Source organism: Dermacentor andersoni, chromosome 3, assembly GCF_023375885.2.
Source record: "Dermacentor andersoni chromosome 3, qqDerAnde1_hic_scaffold, whole genome shotgun sequence".
NCBI lineage: Eukaryota > Metazoa > Arthropoda > Arachnida > Ixodida > Ixodidae > Dermacentor > Dermacentor andersoni.
In genome coordinates this window covers 129,232,933-129,247,422 of record NC_092816.1, presented here as the reverse complement: position 1 = coordinate 129,247,422, position 14,490 = coordinate 129,232,933, and the positions used below count along the sequence as shown (strand labels likewise).

The window sequence follows — 14,490 nt, the reverse complement described above, 5'->3', positions numbered from 1 at the left end:
CGCATCGGCCATATTTCACGCCACTGCCGGTCTTCGTGGATTTCGACCCCCTGGCTCTACCTCCCATCCCACGGCCCTCATGCTGCTCCTCGGTTCCCCCCGCAAACGCAGCCAGTACATTCTGGCGACACTTCTCTGCCTACCCGCTCTAGCCGCTCGCATTCGCCATGTCGCCGCTTCTCCCGATCGCCCCCATTTCGCCGATCATCGTACCCTAGCTCCTTCCGGCGCACACTTCCGGAAAACTAACGGCAGCACCTGGAGGTTATGCTGCCAAACCGAGCCGACACAGAAATCCTCTTCTGACCCTGCCCACACATCGGAACCTCATTAACGTGAACGTGGATGGTGTACCTGTTACGGCTCTGATTGACAGTGGCGCGCACATATCTGTGATGAATGCTCAGCTTCGGAATCGTCTCAAGAAAGTCCCTACTCCTGCCCCGTCACCTGTGGTCCAAGTCGCCGACGGTGGAACATCAGCCGTTATTGGCCTGAGTCCGGCTCGCGTGAGTGTCGCCGGACATCATACTTCTGTTTTAATTTATGTTCTAAAGCACTGCCCTCACGACCTCATTCTGGGCCTTCACTTTCTGTCTACACATTCCGCTTTTATAGACTGTTCTGCTGGTTTAGTGCAACTCGCTCTACCCGCTGCTATTGACCCTCTCGATAGTGCTCCGATACGGCTATGTTCCACAGAGCATATTCGCCTCCCGCACCGTGCCTTTACCTACGTACGTGTCTCCCCTTTCCACCTATACCAGACGGTGACTACATCGCATCCCCTAATCCGGATGTCCTGCTCTCGCATAACGTCGCTTTTCCTCGCACCGTCATTACCATTTTGGACAACGCGTCCTGCCTTCCACTTGTGAACTTTGTAGTTTGTACACAAGTACTCCCGCGCGGAATATCCCTGGCGCAAATAACGCCGGCCAGAGACTACAACGTTTCGGCTTTAACTTGTAACAGCTCCTGGTGTTCAACTCTTGCTTCGCCCCCTGTCCCTTCAGATTTGAATGCCCTAACAAAAATGATTGCTCCCGACCTTCCGCCCCAGCGTGCTAATGAACTACGCTGCCTCCTTGCCTCATACTGGGACATATTCGGCCTTCGAGAGCGCCCTCTAGGACAAACATCTATCGTAAAACATCGAATAAACACCGGTGATATGAGCCCGATCCATCGGCGACCCTACCGCGTCTCACCTACTGAGCGACAAATCATCCAACATGAAGTTGACAAGATGCTTTCTCGAGACATCATCGAACCTCCTTGCAGCGCATGGGCATCCCCTGTTGTACTAGTTAAAAAGAACGACAACAGTTTGCGATTTTGCGCGGATTACCGACACCTCAACAAGGTAACCAAGAGGGACGTCTATCCGCTACGACGCATTGACGATGCTCAGGATTGCCTGCATGGAGCACAATAGCATTTTCGTCCATAAACCTTCACTCCGGCTACTGGCAAATTGCCGTCGACAACATGGACCGCGAGAAGACAGCATTTATTGCTCTCGATGGCCTGTATCAGTTGAAAGTGATGCCTTCCGATTTATGTAAAGCCCCGGCCACATTTGAACGAACGATGGACGCCCTCCTACATGGTTTCAAGTGGTCCATGTGCCTCTGTTACCTGGAAGACGGGATCGTTCTTTCTCCGACTTTTGCGAGACACCTCGAACGCCTATCGACGATCCTATCTGTTTTCCGTCAGGCGGGGCTACAAGTAAATTCGTCCAAGTGCCACTTCGGTCGTCGGGAAATCTCTGTGCTCGGGCATCTCGTCGATTCTTCTGGGTCCCTATAAAGTAAAACTATTCCAATATGTTTCTATTCGAATCTCCTGACGTCAAATTTGCGTAACCACCAACGCAAGCACTGGGCGGTCACCCGCAGGGTTGTCTGAACAGACCAATCAAACGCTCTCCTCGTTCATAGGAGGTCAGTTTTGTTTGCTTGAAAAACGAATAACATTGCCTACACTCAGCGGCTTGTCGTATTTAATTGGCTGACAAGAGGCGAGAAGAACGCTCAAGGGGAGAGGGATTCGATGGGGTTGAGCCACTGCACTGAAAGTCGATAACGAGATGAAGAGGGTGGTGCCGGTGTCTACGATTGGTTGGCTTTCCCTTACTTAGCTTGCGGTGGCTGGTCGAAAATCCCGGCGACATGCATCGGAAGCTCAAGAATGACGCTAAAACGGACCCTCAGCAAAGAAGAGTTGGCAGAATGAGGGGGTAAACTTGCCGAAAGTGCTCGAAAACGTTACACGGCAACTCAAGAAGATTTATTATACGCAAATACACCCATGCTTTCCGGCAGGTGCGAGTAGCCAGCGTCTGAGCGATCGCCGGCCATCTTTTATTCCTTTCGGAACGGGGCAGCCTGCGGCTATTCCGAAGAAAATTCAGTTTTGTTCGGCAGAACAGTGCACCTTTATCGTGTACACGTCACTTTGACGCGTGAGTTCTTGCGGTTTTGTGACGTCGCGTGACAGGCAGGTGAAGTGGGTGCAGCCCGAAAACCTTTTACCAATAGCCGAGGGATAATGGCGAAAAGGGGTCGAATCAGAAATAACTGTTTTTCTTTTTTCTTTCAGATCCTGCATAATAGTGTGTACACATTATGTCAGATGGCGAGGTATCGCGGTTTTGGTGACGTTGCGTGACAGACAGGTGAAGTGGTGGTGGTCGAAAAATATTTTTGACCAATCGTGGAGGGCTGATAGCTGAATTGGAATAGAAAAGTTTGGAATTGTTTTACGTTATAGCGCCCCTGGTGTACGCCCTGATCCCGATAAAATACGGGCAGTGCAAGAATTTCCCGTGCCAACAAGTGCCAAGGATGTTCGCAGCATCTTGGGTCTTTACTCCTACTTCCGTTGGTTTGTCCGAAATTTTGCGAATGTTGCGCGCCCTCTCACTCAGCTCCTCAAGAAAGACGGCGCATTCATTTGGGGCCCTGAGCAAGCTGGTGCTTTCACCGAGCTGATTGGGCTGCTTATTTCCCCGCCCATTCTCGCTCACTTTCATACGTCAGCTCCAACACAAGTCCGAACCGATGCCAGCGGCCACGGTATTGGCGCTGTCTTGGCACAGAAACAACAAGGGCGAGAACGTGTTATTGCCTACGCCAGCCGCCTTCTTTCCTCTGCTGAGCGCAATTATTCCATCACCGAACGCGAGTGTCTGACTCTCGTTCGGGTAGTGGGTAAATTCCGCCCCTATTTGTACGGCCGCCAATTCACAGTCATCACTGATCACCACGCTCTGTGTTGGCTTTCGTCCCTCAAAGATCCTTCAGGGTGCCTTGGTCGCTAGGCTCTCCGCCTTCAAGAAGAATACAACTATTCAGTTGTATGCAAGACCGGCCGGTTACATCAAGATGCGGACTGCTTGTCGCGCCATCCTGTCGACCCTCCTGACGTTTCTGCGGCCGGCATACCTGTCACAGTTTTCTCTCTGGCTGCTTTTCGCGATATTGGAGCCGAACAAGGTCGGGAAGCTTCCTTATAAGACCTCATTCAACGGCTCACTTCAACGACGCCTGATCCTTCCCTTCGCATGTTTGAACTCCAAGATGGTAGGTACATTGTACCGCTCTAACATGCGCCCGGACGGCCCTGCCCGACTCTTTGTTGTGCCTGAGCATCTGCGTCAGACTGTTGTCGCCCTGCTTCATGATGTCCCGACTGCCGGTCACCTTGGTGTGTCGCGGACCTATGACCGCATTCGTCGGCGCTTCTATTGGCCTGGTCTATACCGTGACGTCTGCCGTTACTTCGCTGCGTGTGACCTGTGTCAACGACGCAAAAAGCCGACCACACTGACTGCTGGCCGCCTTCAACCAGTTGACGTACCATCAGAACCATTCTTCCGTGTAGGTGTTGATCTTGTAGGTCCTTTTCCCATGTCTGATTCGGGAAACAAGTGGATTGCTATAGCAACAGACTACGCCACCCGATATGCAATCACACGGGCTCTTCCGACAAGCTGTGCAACCGATGTCACGGACTCCCTCCTAGAGAACGTCATCCTTCACCACGGGAGCCCCTCGACAGCTCCTCACCGACCGCGGCCACTACTTTCTTTCTAAAGTTGTCAACGACATTCTGCACTCGTGCGCGAGTAAACACAAACTTGCTACTGCTTACCATCCACAAACGAACGGTCTAACCAAGCGCCTTAACCACACTCTTACTGACATGCTGTTCATGTATGTCTCCGCTGAACATCGCGACTGGGACGTTGCGCTGCCGTTCGTTACTTTCGCCTATAATACGTCTCGCCATGATACCGCCGGCTTCTCTCCATTCTTTCTCTTGTTTGGCCGCGACCCTAAGCTACCTCTCGACACCATTCTGCCTGCTAGCCTGAATTCCACGTCCGAGTTCGCCCGTGAAGCCATACTCAAATCTCAAGAAGGACGCCATATTGCACGACGTCGACTTGTGGAGTCGCAGGACAATCAGCGGTGCATATATGACGCCCGCCATCGTGACGTCCATTACACACCGGGTACCCTGGTTCTCCTTTGGTCGCCGTCGCGACGCGTTGGCCTCTCGGAGAAGTCACTTTCACGCTACTCTGGCCCTTACCGTCTCTTGTGTAAGGTAACTGACGTAGCGTATGAAATCGCCCCTCTTGAGCCAACCGTGCTTCAGCATCGCTCCGACGCGGTCCATTTTGCGCGTCTTAAGTTGTATCACTCGCCCGCCTCCTAACCAGCACCGAGACGGTGCTTCCGACGCTGGGGGTCATGTGACACGCTGACGAAGAAGATGTTGTCAGCTCGGTCGGAAGAAGACGACGCTCTGGACTTCGCGCGCTGTCTATCATCTTGTCAGCCGCTACGATTATCGTAAATGTTCTGTAAATATACGTCTGACTGTTTTTTAACCCCGTAACAATATATATATATATATATATATATATATATATATATATATATATATATATATATATATATATATATATATATATATATATATTTATTGTACTGTAAAATAAGGAGCAGTGGGGCTGTGGCTAGGAGAGAGACAACGACGACGAGAAAGAACAACCTTGTTTCGGTGCTCGGTCGGCAACACTACCTCTCGCTGCTCCAACGTTCTAGTCGCGAACGCTTACTGCTCAAAGTGCTTCGCGACATTTGGCGGAAGGTGCTGGACTTATTGCAAACCTGGAACTCCGAAGCCGGACGATCCCTGTCACATCTCCCATGCCTGAGGAGACTAGGCCTACCGCGCCACCCATGGCACCGCCTCCAGTCGTCTGTCCTGGTGCGCCACGCCAACGGGATCCTCCCATATTCAATGGCACTGACGATCATGACGTAGAGGACTGGCTGTCATCATACAACCGAGTGAGTGCCCACAACAAATGGTCTGAAGCTGAGAAGCTTGGCATTCTACCTTTCCGGGGTCGCCCATCTTTGGTTCCGCAACCATGAGGCTGACTTTTCCACCTGGACAGCATTCCGAACGGCACTTCAAGAAGTATTCGGTCGCCCTGCTGTGCGCAAACTTCGGGCTGAACAACAGCTTTGCTGTCGTGCCCAACAAAAAGGCGAAACGTTTACGAGCTACATTGAAGATGTAGTTGACATCAGCCGGTGTATAGACCCAGATATGACCGAAGATGCCAAGGTCAAGAACATCTTGAAAGGCATAGAAGATGACGCCTTCCAAATGCTCTTGGCAAGGAATCCTCAGACGGTCAACGACATCATAACGCTTTGCCAGAGCTATGAGGAGCTGCGCAAACAACGGCTTTCTACGCGCCAAGCACTCGCTCCGGACGTCGCGCTTTCAGCTCTGAGTGATGGTGTCACTTCTACTCCTTGCAGTTCAGAAACTTTCAACAGAATCAAGCAATTTGTGCGAGAAGAAGTGGCGCACCAACTCTCTCTTCTGCCAGTCGCTCCAGCCTCAGAGCCGCGCTTGTCTCCAGATCTCCGTCACATGATACAAGAACAAGTCGCTAACGCAGTACCACTTGCTCATATACCGCCTCTTACGCCTGTGCTACTTACGTACGCTCCGTTGTCGCTAATCCAAGGCCTCCGTCTGCAGGTAATCAATCCAGACTTACCAGCGCCTTTCCTTCACCTCCGCAAGCAGCTCCAGCATATTCTCCTGCCCCCACCAAGCAGCTACTGTCTGCCACAGCAGCCCGTGCGCCCACCTCGCCAATATTTCCAACAGTCTCCGCCCGCTGTTCTCAATCCATGGCGCACCCATGACAATCGGCCTATCTGTTATTCGTGCGGCCTACCTGGGCATGTAGCACGGCTTTGCCGCCGGCGTGGATGGTATCCTTCGGATTCTCCGAGGGCACAAAGTAACGGTTTCGACTCTCCGTCCCGTTCTGCTACTGCCGCTCAGCCCTTCGAAGCCTCGTCTCCTCTTTCCCGACCCTTCAATACCCGTCGGTCTCCGCCTCCCCGTCGGCGTTCTCTGTCGCCACTTATCCGTCGTCCTGAAGCTATCCGAGAGGAAAACTAAGGACCGCAGTTCCGGAGGCAAGAACTGCGATCTCAGCGAACTCCTCAAGACCTCATTTCTTTCCTGCGAACGTCCTTGAAGTTTATGCAGAAGACATTGCCGTTCATGCGCTTGTAGACACGGGAGCAGCAATATCAGTGATTTCGGACCAGCTTCGTCTTACCCTTAGAAAAGTCGCGACGACTTATTCAGCCATTTCATTACGTACAGCAAGCGCTGCGCCGATTGAACCCTTAGGGAAGTGTACCGTGCGTGTTGTTATAAGCGGCGCTTTATACCATATTGAGTTCGTTGTTCTGCCTCGCTGCTCCCATGCCATGATTTTAGGATGGGACTTTCTGTCCTCTCATCATGCGGTTATAGATTGTGCCCGTGCTGAACTCGCGCTGTCGCCATTCGGCACCAACGTTTTTGAAGATATTGATGACACTTCCGGTCGTGTGTTCGTCAGCGCTGACACCGAGATTCCTCCATACTCTGGCGCACTTGTACCCGTCTCCTGCGTTGGGTTGTCCGACTCCACAGTTCTTTTCACGCCGTCCAAGCTTGTTGCTCGCCGCCATCCTTTCTTGCTTCCTTTTGCCATTCTTGCCATTCGACAAGGTTAGAGCGCACTTTATGTATCGAACCTGTTTCCTTGCCCTGCTAGCCTGCTCCACAATGAGTGTCTTGGTTATGCCGACGAAATCGAACCAACCTTCCTTTACGATGTGCCTGACGACCCGGCTTCTCCTCCGGTTGACGCTCTGGCCCTTCAAGTTTCTCCTCCCACGCCGCCGTGTGACCCAACATTTTACCAGTGTATTGATCCCAACCTCACTCCAGCGCAGCACGCCCAGATCGTCCATCTTCTAGACCGCTTTCGCACGTCATTCGACCTACAACAATCTCGCTTAGGCCGTACTTCCACTGTTGTCCATCACATCGACACCGGCAACCATGCGCCTTTACGCCACAGGCGCCGTATCGTGTATCCGCCACGGAGCGTAGCGTGATCGCTGAGCAAGTTGCAGACATGCTCCAACGCGGTGTCATACAACCTTCGCACAGTCCCTGGGCTTCTCCTGTAGTGCTGGTAAAAAAGAAAGATGGCACAATTCGCTTTTGCGTGGACTACCGGCGACTTAATAAGATCACACGCAAGGACGTTTATCCGCTACCCCGTATTGACGACGCGCTAGACTGCCTCCAAGGCGCTGAATTCTACTTATCCTTAGACTTACGATCCGGGTACTGGCAAGTGCCAGTGGCTGAGTCAGACCGTCCGAAAACGGCCTTCATCACACCTGACGGTTTATTTGAATTCACCGTGATGCCATTTGGCCTATGTAATGCGCCTGCCACATTTGAAAGAATGATGGACATCTTGCACGGCCTCAAATGGCAGATATGTCTGTGTTATCTGGACGACATCGTTATCTTTTCACCGGACTTTCCTTCCCACTTACTTCGACTTGAACGCGTCCTAAAGTGCATCGCCGATGCTGGCCTCCAGCTTAACTTGAAGAAGTGTCACTTCGCTGCCCGGCAGCTGGTCATCCTCGGCCATGTCGTGTCGAAAGAAGGTGTACTCCCTGATCCGGCGAAACTACAAGCTGTTGCCCAGTTTCCCCGACCAACGACTTTGAAAGAACTGCGCAGCTTCATTGGATTAGCGTCATACTTTCGCCGTTTCATCCGCAATTTCGCCACTATAATAGCACCCTTTAACGCAGCTTCTTCATGGTGGCCACAACCTTCCAACCTGGTCACCGGATTGCGATGCCGCCTTCACAAAGCTGCGTCGTCTCTTGACGTCACCACCAATCCTGCGCCATTTCGACCCAAGTGCTCCAACTGAAATACACACGGATGCCAGTGGCGTTGGCCTTGGGGCCGTTCTCGCTCAGAGAAAGGCTGGCTTCGATGAGTACGTCGTTGCCTTCGCCAGTCGTGCACTCACTAAACCTGAATCGAACTATTCTGTCACAGAAAAGGAATGCCTGGCTATAATTTGGGCCATAACCAAAATCCGTCCGTATCTTTATGGCCGCCCGGTTGACGTCATAACTGATCACCATTCGCTGTGCTGGCTGTCGTCCTTAAAAGAACCGTGCGGTCGTCTTGCTCGATGGGCCCTTCGACTGCAGGAGTACGACATTCGCGTGCTGTATCGTTCTGGCCGAAAACATTCCGATGCGGATGCCTTGTCTCGTTCGCCAGTAACAGACGAGGCTAGCTTGCTGAAGGCATCATTGTCCGAGTCTTCCCTTGCTGCCACGGACATTCTTCTGGAGCAGAAGAAAGACCCATGGATTGTGTCCATGCTGCGTTTTTCTTCCAGCCCATCGACACCCACTAACAATCGCGCATTACGTCGCCAAGCACATCACTTCTCCATTCGCGACGGGCTCTTGTACCGTCGCAACTACCTCCCGCACGGCCGCAAATGGTTGCTTGTCATCCCGCGACACCTGCGTTCGGATATTTGCGCAGCATTCCACGACGATCCCCAGTGCGCGCATGCAGGGGTACTGAAGACATACGCGCGTCTACGCCTTCGTTACTACTGGCGGGGGATGTATCGATTCATCGATCATGTCCGCTCCTGTCTGGTTTGCCATCGCCGTAAAGATCCCCCTCGTCGTTCAACCGCCCCGTTGCAGCCTTTGCCTTGCCCAGCACGTGCTTTTGATCGAGTAGGCATCGACATTTATGGACCTTTACCAACCACATCAGATGGCAATCACTGGGTAATCGTGGCCATCGACCATCTTACGCGCTATGCGGAAACTTCCGCTTTGTCCAGCGCTTCTGCACGTGACGTCGCCTGGTTTCTCCTGCGCCACATCATCCTTCGCCACGGAGCTCCCAGGGAATTACTCAGTGACAGAGGCCGCGTCTTCCTCTCCGACGTCATCGAGGCTCTCCTCAAAGAATGCCGCATCATTCATCGCACCACTACTGCGTATCATCCGCAGACTAATGGCATGACCGAGCGCTTTAATCGCACTCTTGGTGACATGCTGGCCATGTACGTTGCATCCGACCAAACCAAATGGGACCATGTTCTACCTTTTCTGACCTACGCTTACAACACCGCCACGCAGACTACCACGGGATTTTCGCCCTTCTTTCACCTGTACGGACGCGAACCTTTTTCCACAATGGATACTATCCTTCCGTACCGCCCTGACTCCACGGAAACAACTACCCTATCCGAAGCTGCTGCACACGCAGAAGAGTTTCGCAAGCTTTCCCGTATATTTACGTCAGAAGACCAGCAACGCCAGAAGCACCATCGAGAAAGTTCCAATGCTCCTGTATCCTATGCTCCTGGCTCGCTAGTGTGGCTTTGGGTTCCAGCCTCTACCACTGGACTGTCACCGAAACTCGCGTCGAATTACCAAGGCCCGTACCGCGTGATCAACCAAACGTCTCCAGTCAGCTATATTGTGGAACCCCTCGAGCTACCTTTGGATCATCGCCGTTGTGGACGAGAAATTGTGCATGCCCAGCGTCTCAAGCCCTACTATGATCCGCCTGTGCTGTCCTACCCGTAGGTCGCCGGGACGGCTTCCTTTCCGCGGGGGAGATAACTGTACTGTAAAATAGGGAGCAGTGGTGCTGTGGCTAGGAGAGAGACAACGACGACGAGAAAGAAGAACCTTGTTTCGGTGCTCGGTCGGCTACACTACCGCTCGCTGCTCCAACGTTATAGTCGCGAACGCTTACTGCTCAAAGTGCTTCGCGACAACATATATATATATATATATATATATATGTAAATGATGTAGTTTATAGTTTGGCTATGTCTCAATTTTATTTCAAGGAAGTAGGTTTTAAGGAACGGGCGCATGCATAGTGTAGAAATTTGCGGAATCAGTACCGCAGCGCAGGTGCGTCATTAAACTTTCGTTTTTAGCTCGCGTCGGCGCTTCTGAAGCAACCGACGCGGCCGCTGTGTCCACGTGATTCCTCAATGCACGTCACGCCAACGGTGGCGCCAGCTTTTTCAGTAGTGCAGCTCGCCCCCAATATGGAGGCAAGCGGGGAGGCAGCGTGGGAGGGAAGGGGAGGGGCGGCCACGCGCGCCGTATCTTGAAAATTATGTGCAGACGTCTCACACCTTTGAGCGCGCTGTATGCTCGACGCTTTTGTGTTCAAGCGGCAGACCACACGAAGGTCACTTCGCGCGCTGCTCCATTCACGCTTCTCACACCAGCGTTTTGACAGCGAGTGTGCGCACTCCTTGAATGTGACCTGTTCATGTTTACTCGCGCGCTGACACCATACGCTCGTTAATTCAGTTAGTAAGTAAGCGCTTCCGAGTTTATATAGCCGATAAAACTACTATCCTTACTTCTTATAGCTGTGCACTAATTTGATCTCGAAATCGATGCTTCAACTTGCGAGCGAAACTGCGACTTCTTTTTTATTGCAGCTTCCTATAATAACCCAGAAGACCAAGCCGACGACTGAACAGATTACAGCATTGGAAGAGAATTGCGCCAGAGGGCTGGAACACCTTATCGGTGACGGCAAGTTCGCGGCTGGCGACACTTTCACCGTCGCCGATATGGCGTTGGCCGGACGCATCCCTGCGGTACTCGAGGTAATGCTTCACCGTGTCATGACCACCTTAATTGCAAGTAATCTCTACGGCCCCTGTTGTTATTGAGCTGCCTAATGCAGAAATGATTAACGTTGGCAACCGACGTATCAAAATTTCAAAGGCATTTCTTCCACTAGATATAATCAGTTGTTGGAAATGTCAGTGGGGTATTTGAGGTTTACGTAATCAGTAGCTCGTTTTACAATTATCAATATATGAAAGAACATTAAGGAATTGAGGCATCAACAGTCCAACTTCAGAACTGAGCAATATGTATAGGTGTCACAATCATCTATCGTTATAGACATGAAAAAGGGAAACTGAAGCACACATCTACATTTCTAGGTATGAGTCATGTGTAAATATATATATATATATATATATATATATATATATATATATATATATATGATTATGATGTAGTGTATGACGTAGATATGGTGAAGATATGATGTAGTTTATAGTTCTATGTCAAATTTGATGTAAAGGAAGTAGGTTTCAAGGAACGGGCGCATGCATGGTATAGAAATTTGCGGATTAAATATTTGGAGGACTAAATACCAGTGCGGCTTTCGTACTAATCCGTGCCGTGTTGATTCCTTACGGCAGGCAACTGCTGTCAAATCTGTTGAGTGCGTGTTGTTCTGAACAGTCTAGAGGATCAAACTGCTAAAGGAACGCAGGTCTGCGTACCAAACGTATTCCGAGCGAGAAATTGCACTTTGCATCAAATTCAAATTTCCTGTTTCTATTGCACAACAACCTATTCAGCTGAACCTTGTTTTTAAATTCTATGTTATCATTGTTGTTGTGAATATAGAATGTTAAAGTTCTTGCATTCGTTATGCCTCCACGGAAAAAAAAAAAACGTTTCCTCTTCTGAATCAGCCCAGGTTTCCACGGCGTCTGTTGCAGCCGCAGTACAAGCTGCCGTGGCTGAATGCCATAGAAACAATGAAAGTAGTAAAAGATCGCTTAGAAAATTATTACAATCAAATATTTATTAGCTGCGGAAGAAGACTAAATTTCGAGAGCAGAGATAAGAAGGCAAAAAAAATATTTAGATGTTGAAAAATGCGAAAAGCGCAGCATCTCACTGCGAGTCACCACAAAGCTCTCATGCAACTGCACATGCGTCTTAAGGAGCTTTATTATCAGTGTGTTCTTGCAGCGCTATTTAAGCTGCAGGACTCCTTAGCCAATGGGAAGGCTGAATTCTCCTCAAGATGTGTATATTTTCACTGCGTAGTCTGCTCGACGTCTGCTTGCGATCCTGTCGGTACATGCTCCATGGTCGGTAGATTTACGTAACAAATGTTCACGTGTTCTAACCCTAAGTTGCATTTGCATGAATGCAGGAGTGGCGCCTTGCTTCTTCCACATGCTTTCTGAGCAGTTCATTCCATCCTCCTTTGACAGTAGTAAAGGCTAACGTGCAAAATAAATCTTCGCCCACACCACATCGTCTGCTCGGCGCCTATTTGGCGCTTACTCGGTACCGTCATCACGCACAGCGGAGTACTAAATTAATCACGCAGTGAACAATTAGGCATTAATAGCGTTCCGCATTGCCAAGGCATCACCAGTGCTAATGCTGTGGCGCCATCCGCGAACTGGAAGTCAAACAACTTTACGGCTTGGCGCCTCCTTAGTTGTCCTAGCGGCATCAAAAGAAAATGCTGATTTCAATATTTACGACAAAACACAGCTAATGCATTGGCCACAGCGTGAGATAGGACTAAACGTTGACGGATTTTAAAACTTAGTTCTTGCTGCCAGCGCGGAGAGCCAGTAAGAAGCGCGAAAACGGATCATGATCTCATGATCAGAGTCCCCTGTGACTTTACCTGTTGACCTTGGTAAGCGTAGTCCTTCACAAACTCTAGAGGTTGACTGGCGATCCTGAACTCTTGTCCTCTTGCCAGGCTATTGATCATTATTTTTGTCTTCTGCATAATATTCTTCAACCTCACTCTTACACTTACACTGTTGATGTCCTCAATCATTTGTTGTAACTCGTCCACTGTGTGTCTGAACAGGACAGTGTCGTCTGCGAACCGAAGATTGTAGAGACATTTGCCCTGGATCCTCAATCCTAAGCCAATAGCTGCGTCGCTTGTATTAGGTGCCTGCTATTGCCCTAGCTACTTGCTGCTTGTAATCGACGAAACGGCAATGCCACCTTGTTTAGCGATTAAGCCTGTTTTGTCATTTGCTGTATACATAGTCCTCAGCAGACACAACACGGCGGTCTTTCCTGCGTGCAGCTCTTTTACGTCGCACATAATTTACTTTGCGTTTTTTTGGCCGTGGTTGTCATGAACTGAATATTCATACCAGTGCCTGTGAGCGTTCTGTGTGAGTTGCCAATTTTTGTTGCACATACAGTTGGCCTGACAAGTTATTTATTATCTGATTCCTTTACATTTCAGAACATCTTTATCAACCCTTCGAAATTTCCCAAGCTGGCAAGCTACTACGACCGAGTCAAGCGCGAGCACCCTTACTTTGATGAAATTTACAAGCCAGCCATAGACAAGTACAAGGGGCAGTTGGCTGATATGAAATAGTCCCATACGCGCTAATAAAGTGCGCGGTTTGATGACTGAGTACTGTTGTTGTTGATAAACCATACATATGTTCTAATTTGATCGCAGCAATCTTTACTACGTTGGTAAAAAGCGCACTTTCTGAAGTGCTTCTTTGTATTTTTGTGCTTTCTTTCTTAGCATGCTGAGTCGCACATAATTAGGCTGCAGGCGAAGCACTGCATGGATATGGTCGACCACCTTGAAGCCAATAACACGGCATGGCGACCTGCCGCTTGAACGAAAGTGAATACCTGGTCATGAGAGAATGACGGAGGACGCTAAAATTCCTTTAAAAGTGTGCATCTCTTGTACTACATAATTATCAAGGGGTAAATACTTATGTGGAATAAAATAAAAGACAGCGCGGGAAAGGTATAGAGAGGAATAAGAGAGGAAATTTTGTAAGTGTGCTGGTATTGAACGAAGGAGTTGAGTTGTTGAGAGAGCAAATAAAAACAAACGAAGGAACCTCTTCACAGCAGTGGCCGTCCTCACACCCTGGTAGAACACATTGCGAACAGTTGCTATAGTAACGTCGCGCAGCACATGCTCCCAGTTGCTCGTTTCTTTACGCGACGCCTAGTTTTTTGGGCGAATAGCCATGGACTGAACTCAGGACTCCCATGCTGGACGTACTGCGGCTTCTAGAAAGGAGCGCCTTCAGCAAAAATAGCAAAAAGGAATAAAATGCAAATGCAAATCAATGATACGTTCTCTAGACGCTGCTCCTTTCTGAAGCAAACTGGTGAAATGCTCCTTAGGTACGGCAACCATTTCGTCACAAACTAGAAA

The 14,490-nt window shown here is 50.0% G+C and overlaps 1 protein-coding gene across 1 annotated transcript in view; it reads left to right on the top strand.

The window, feature by feature from the left end:
* Positions 1-13,753, top strand: part of LOC129380179 (glutathione S-transferase 4-like) — a 32,810-nt gene extending 19,057 nt beyond the window's left edge. The window contains exons 4-5 of the mRNA XM_055067611.2: positions 10,937-11,107; positions 13,540-13,753. Of these exons, the coding sequence (XP_054923586.2) occupies positions 10,937-11,107; positions 13,540-13,677 (309 nt within the window). The 3' untranslated portion in view covers positions 13,678-13,753. The remainder of the gene's footprint in view (positions 1-10,936; positions 11,108-13,539) is intronic.
* Positions 13,754-14,490: the final 737 nt, after the last annotated feature.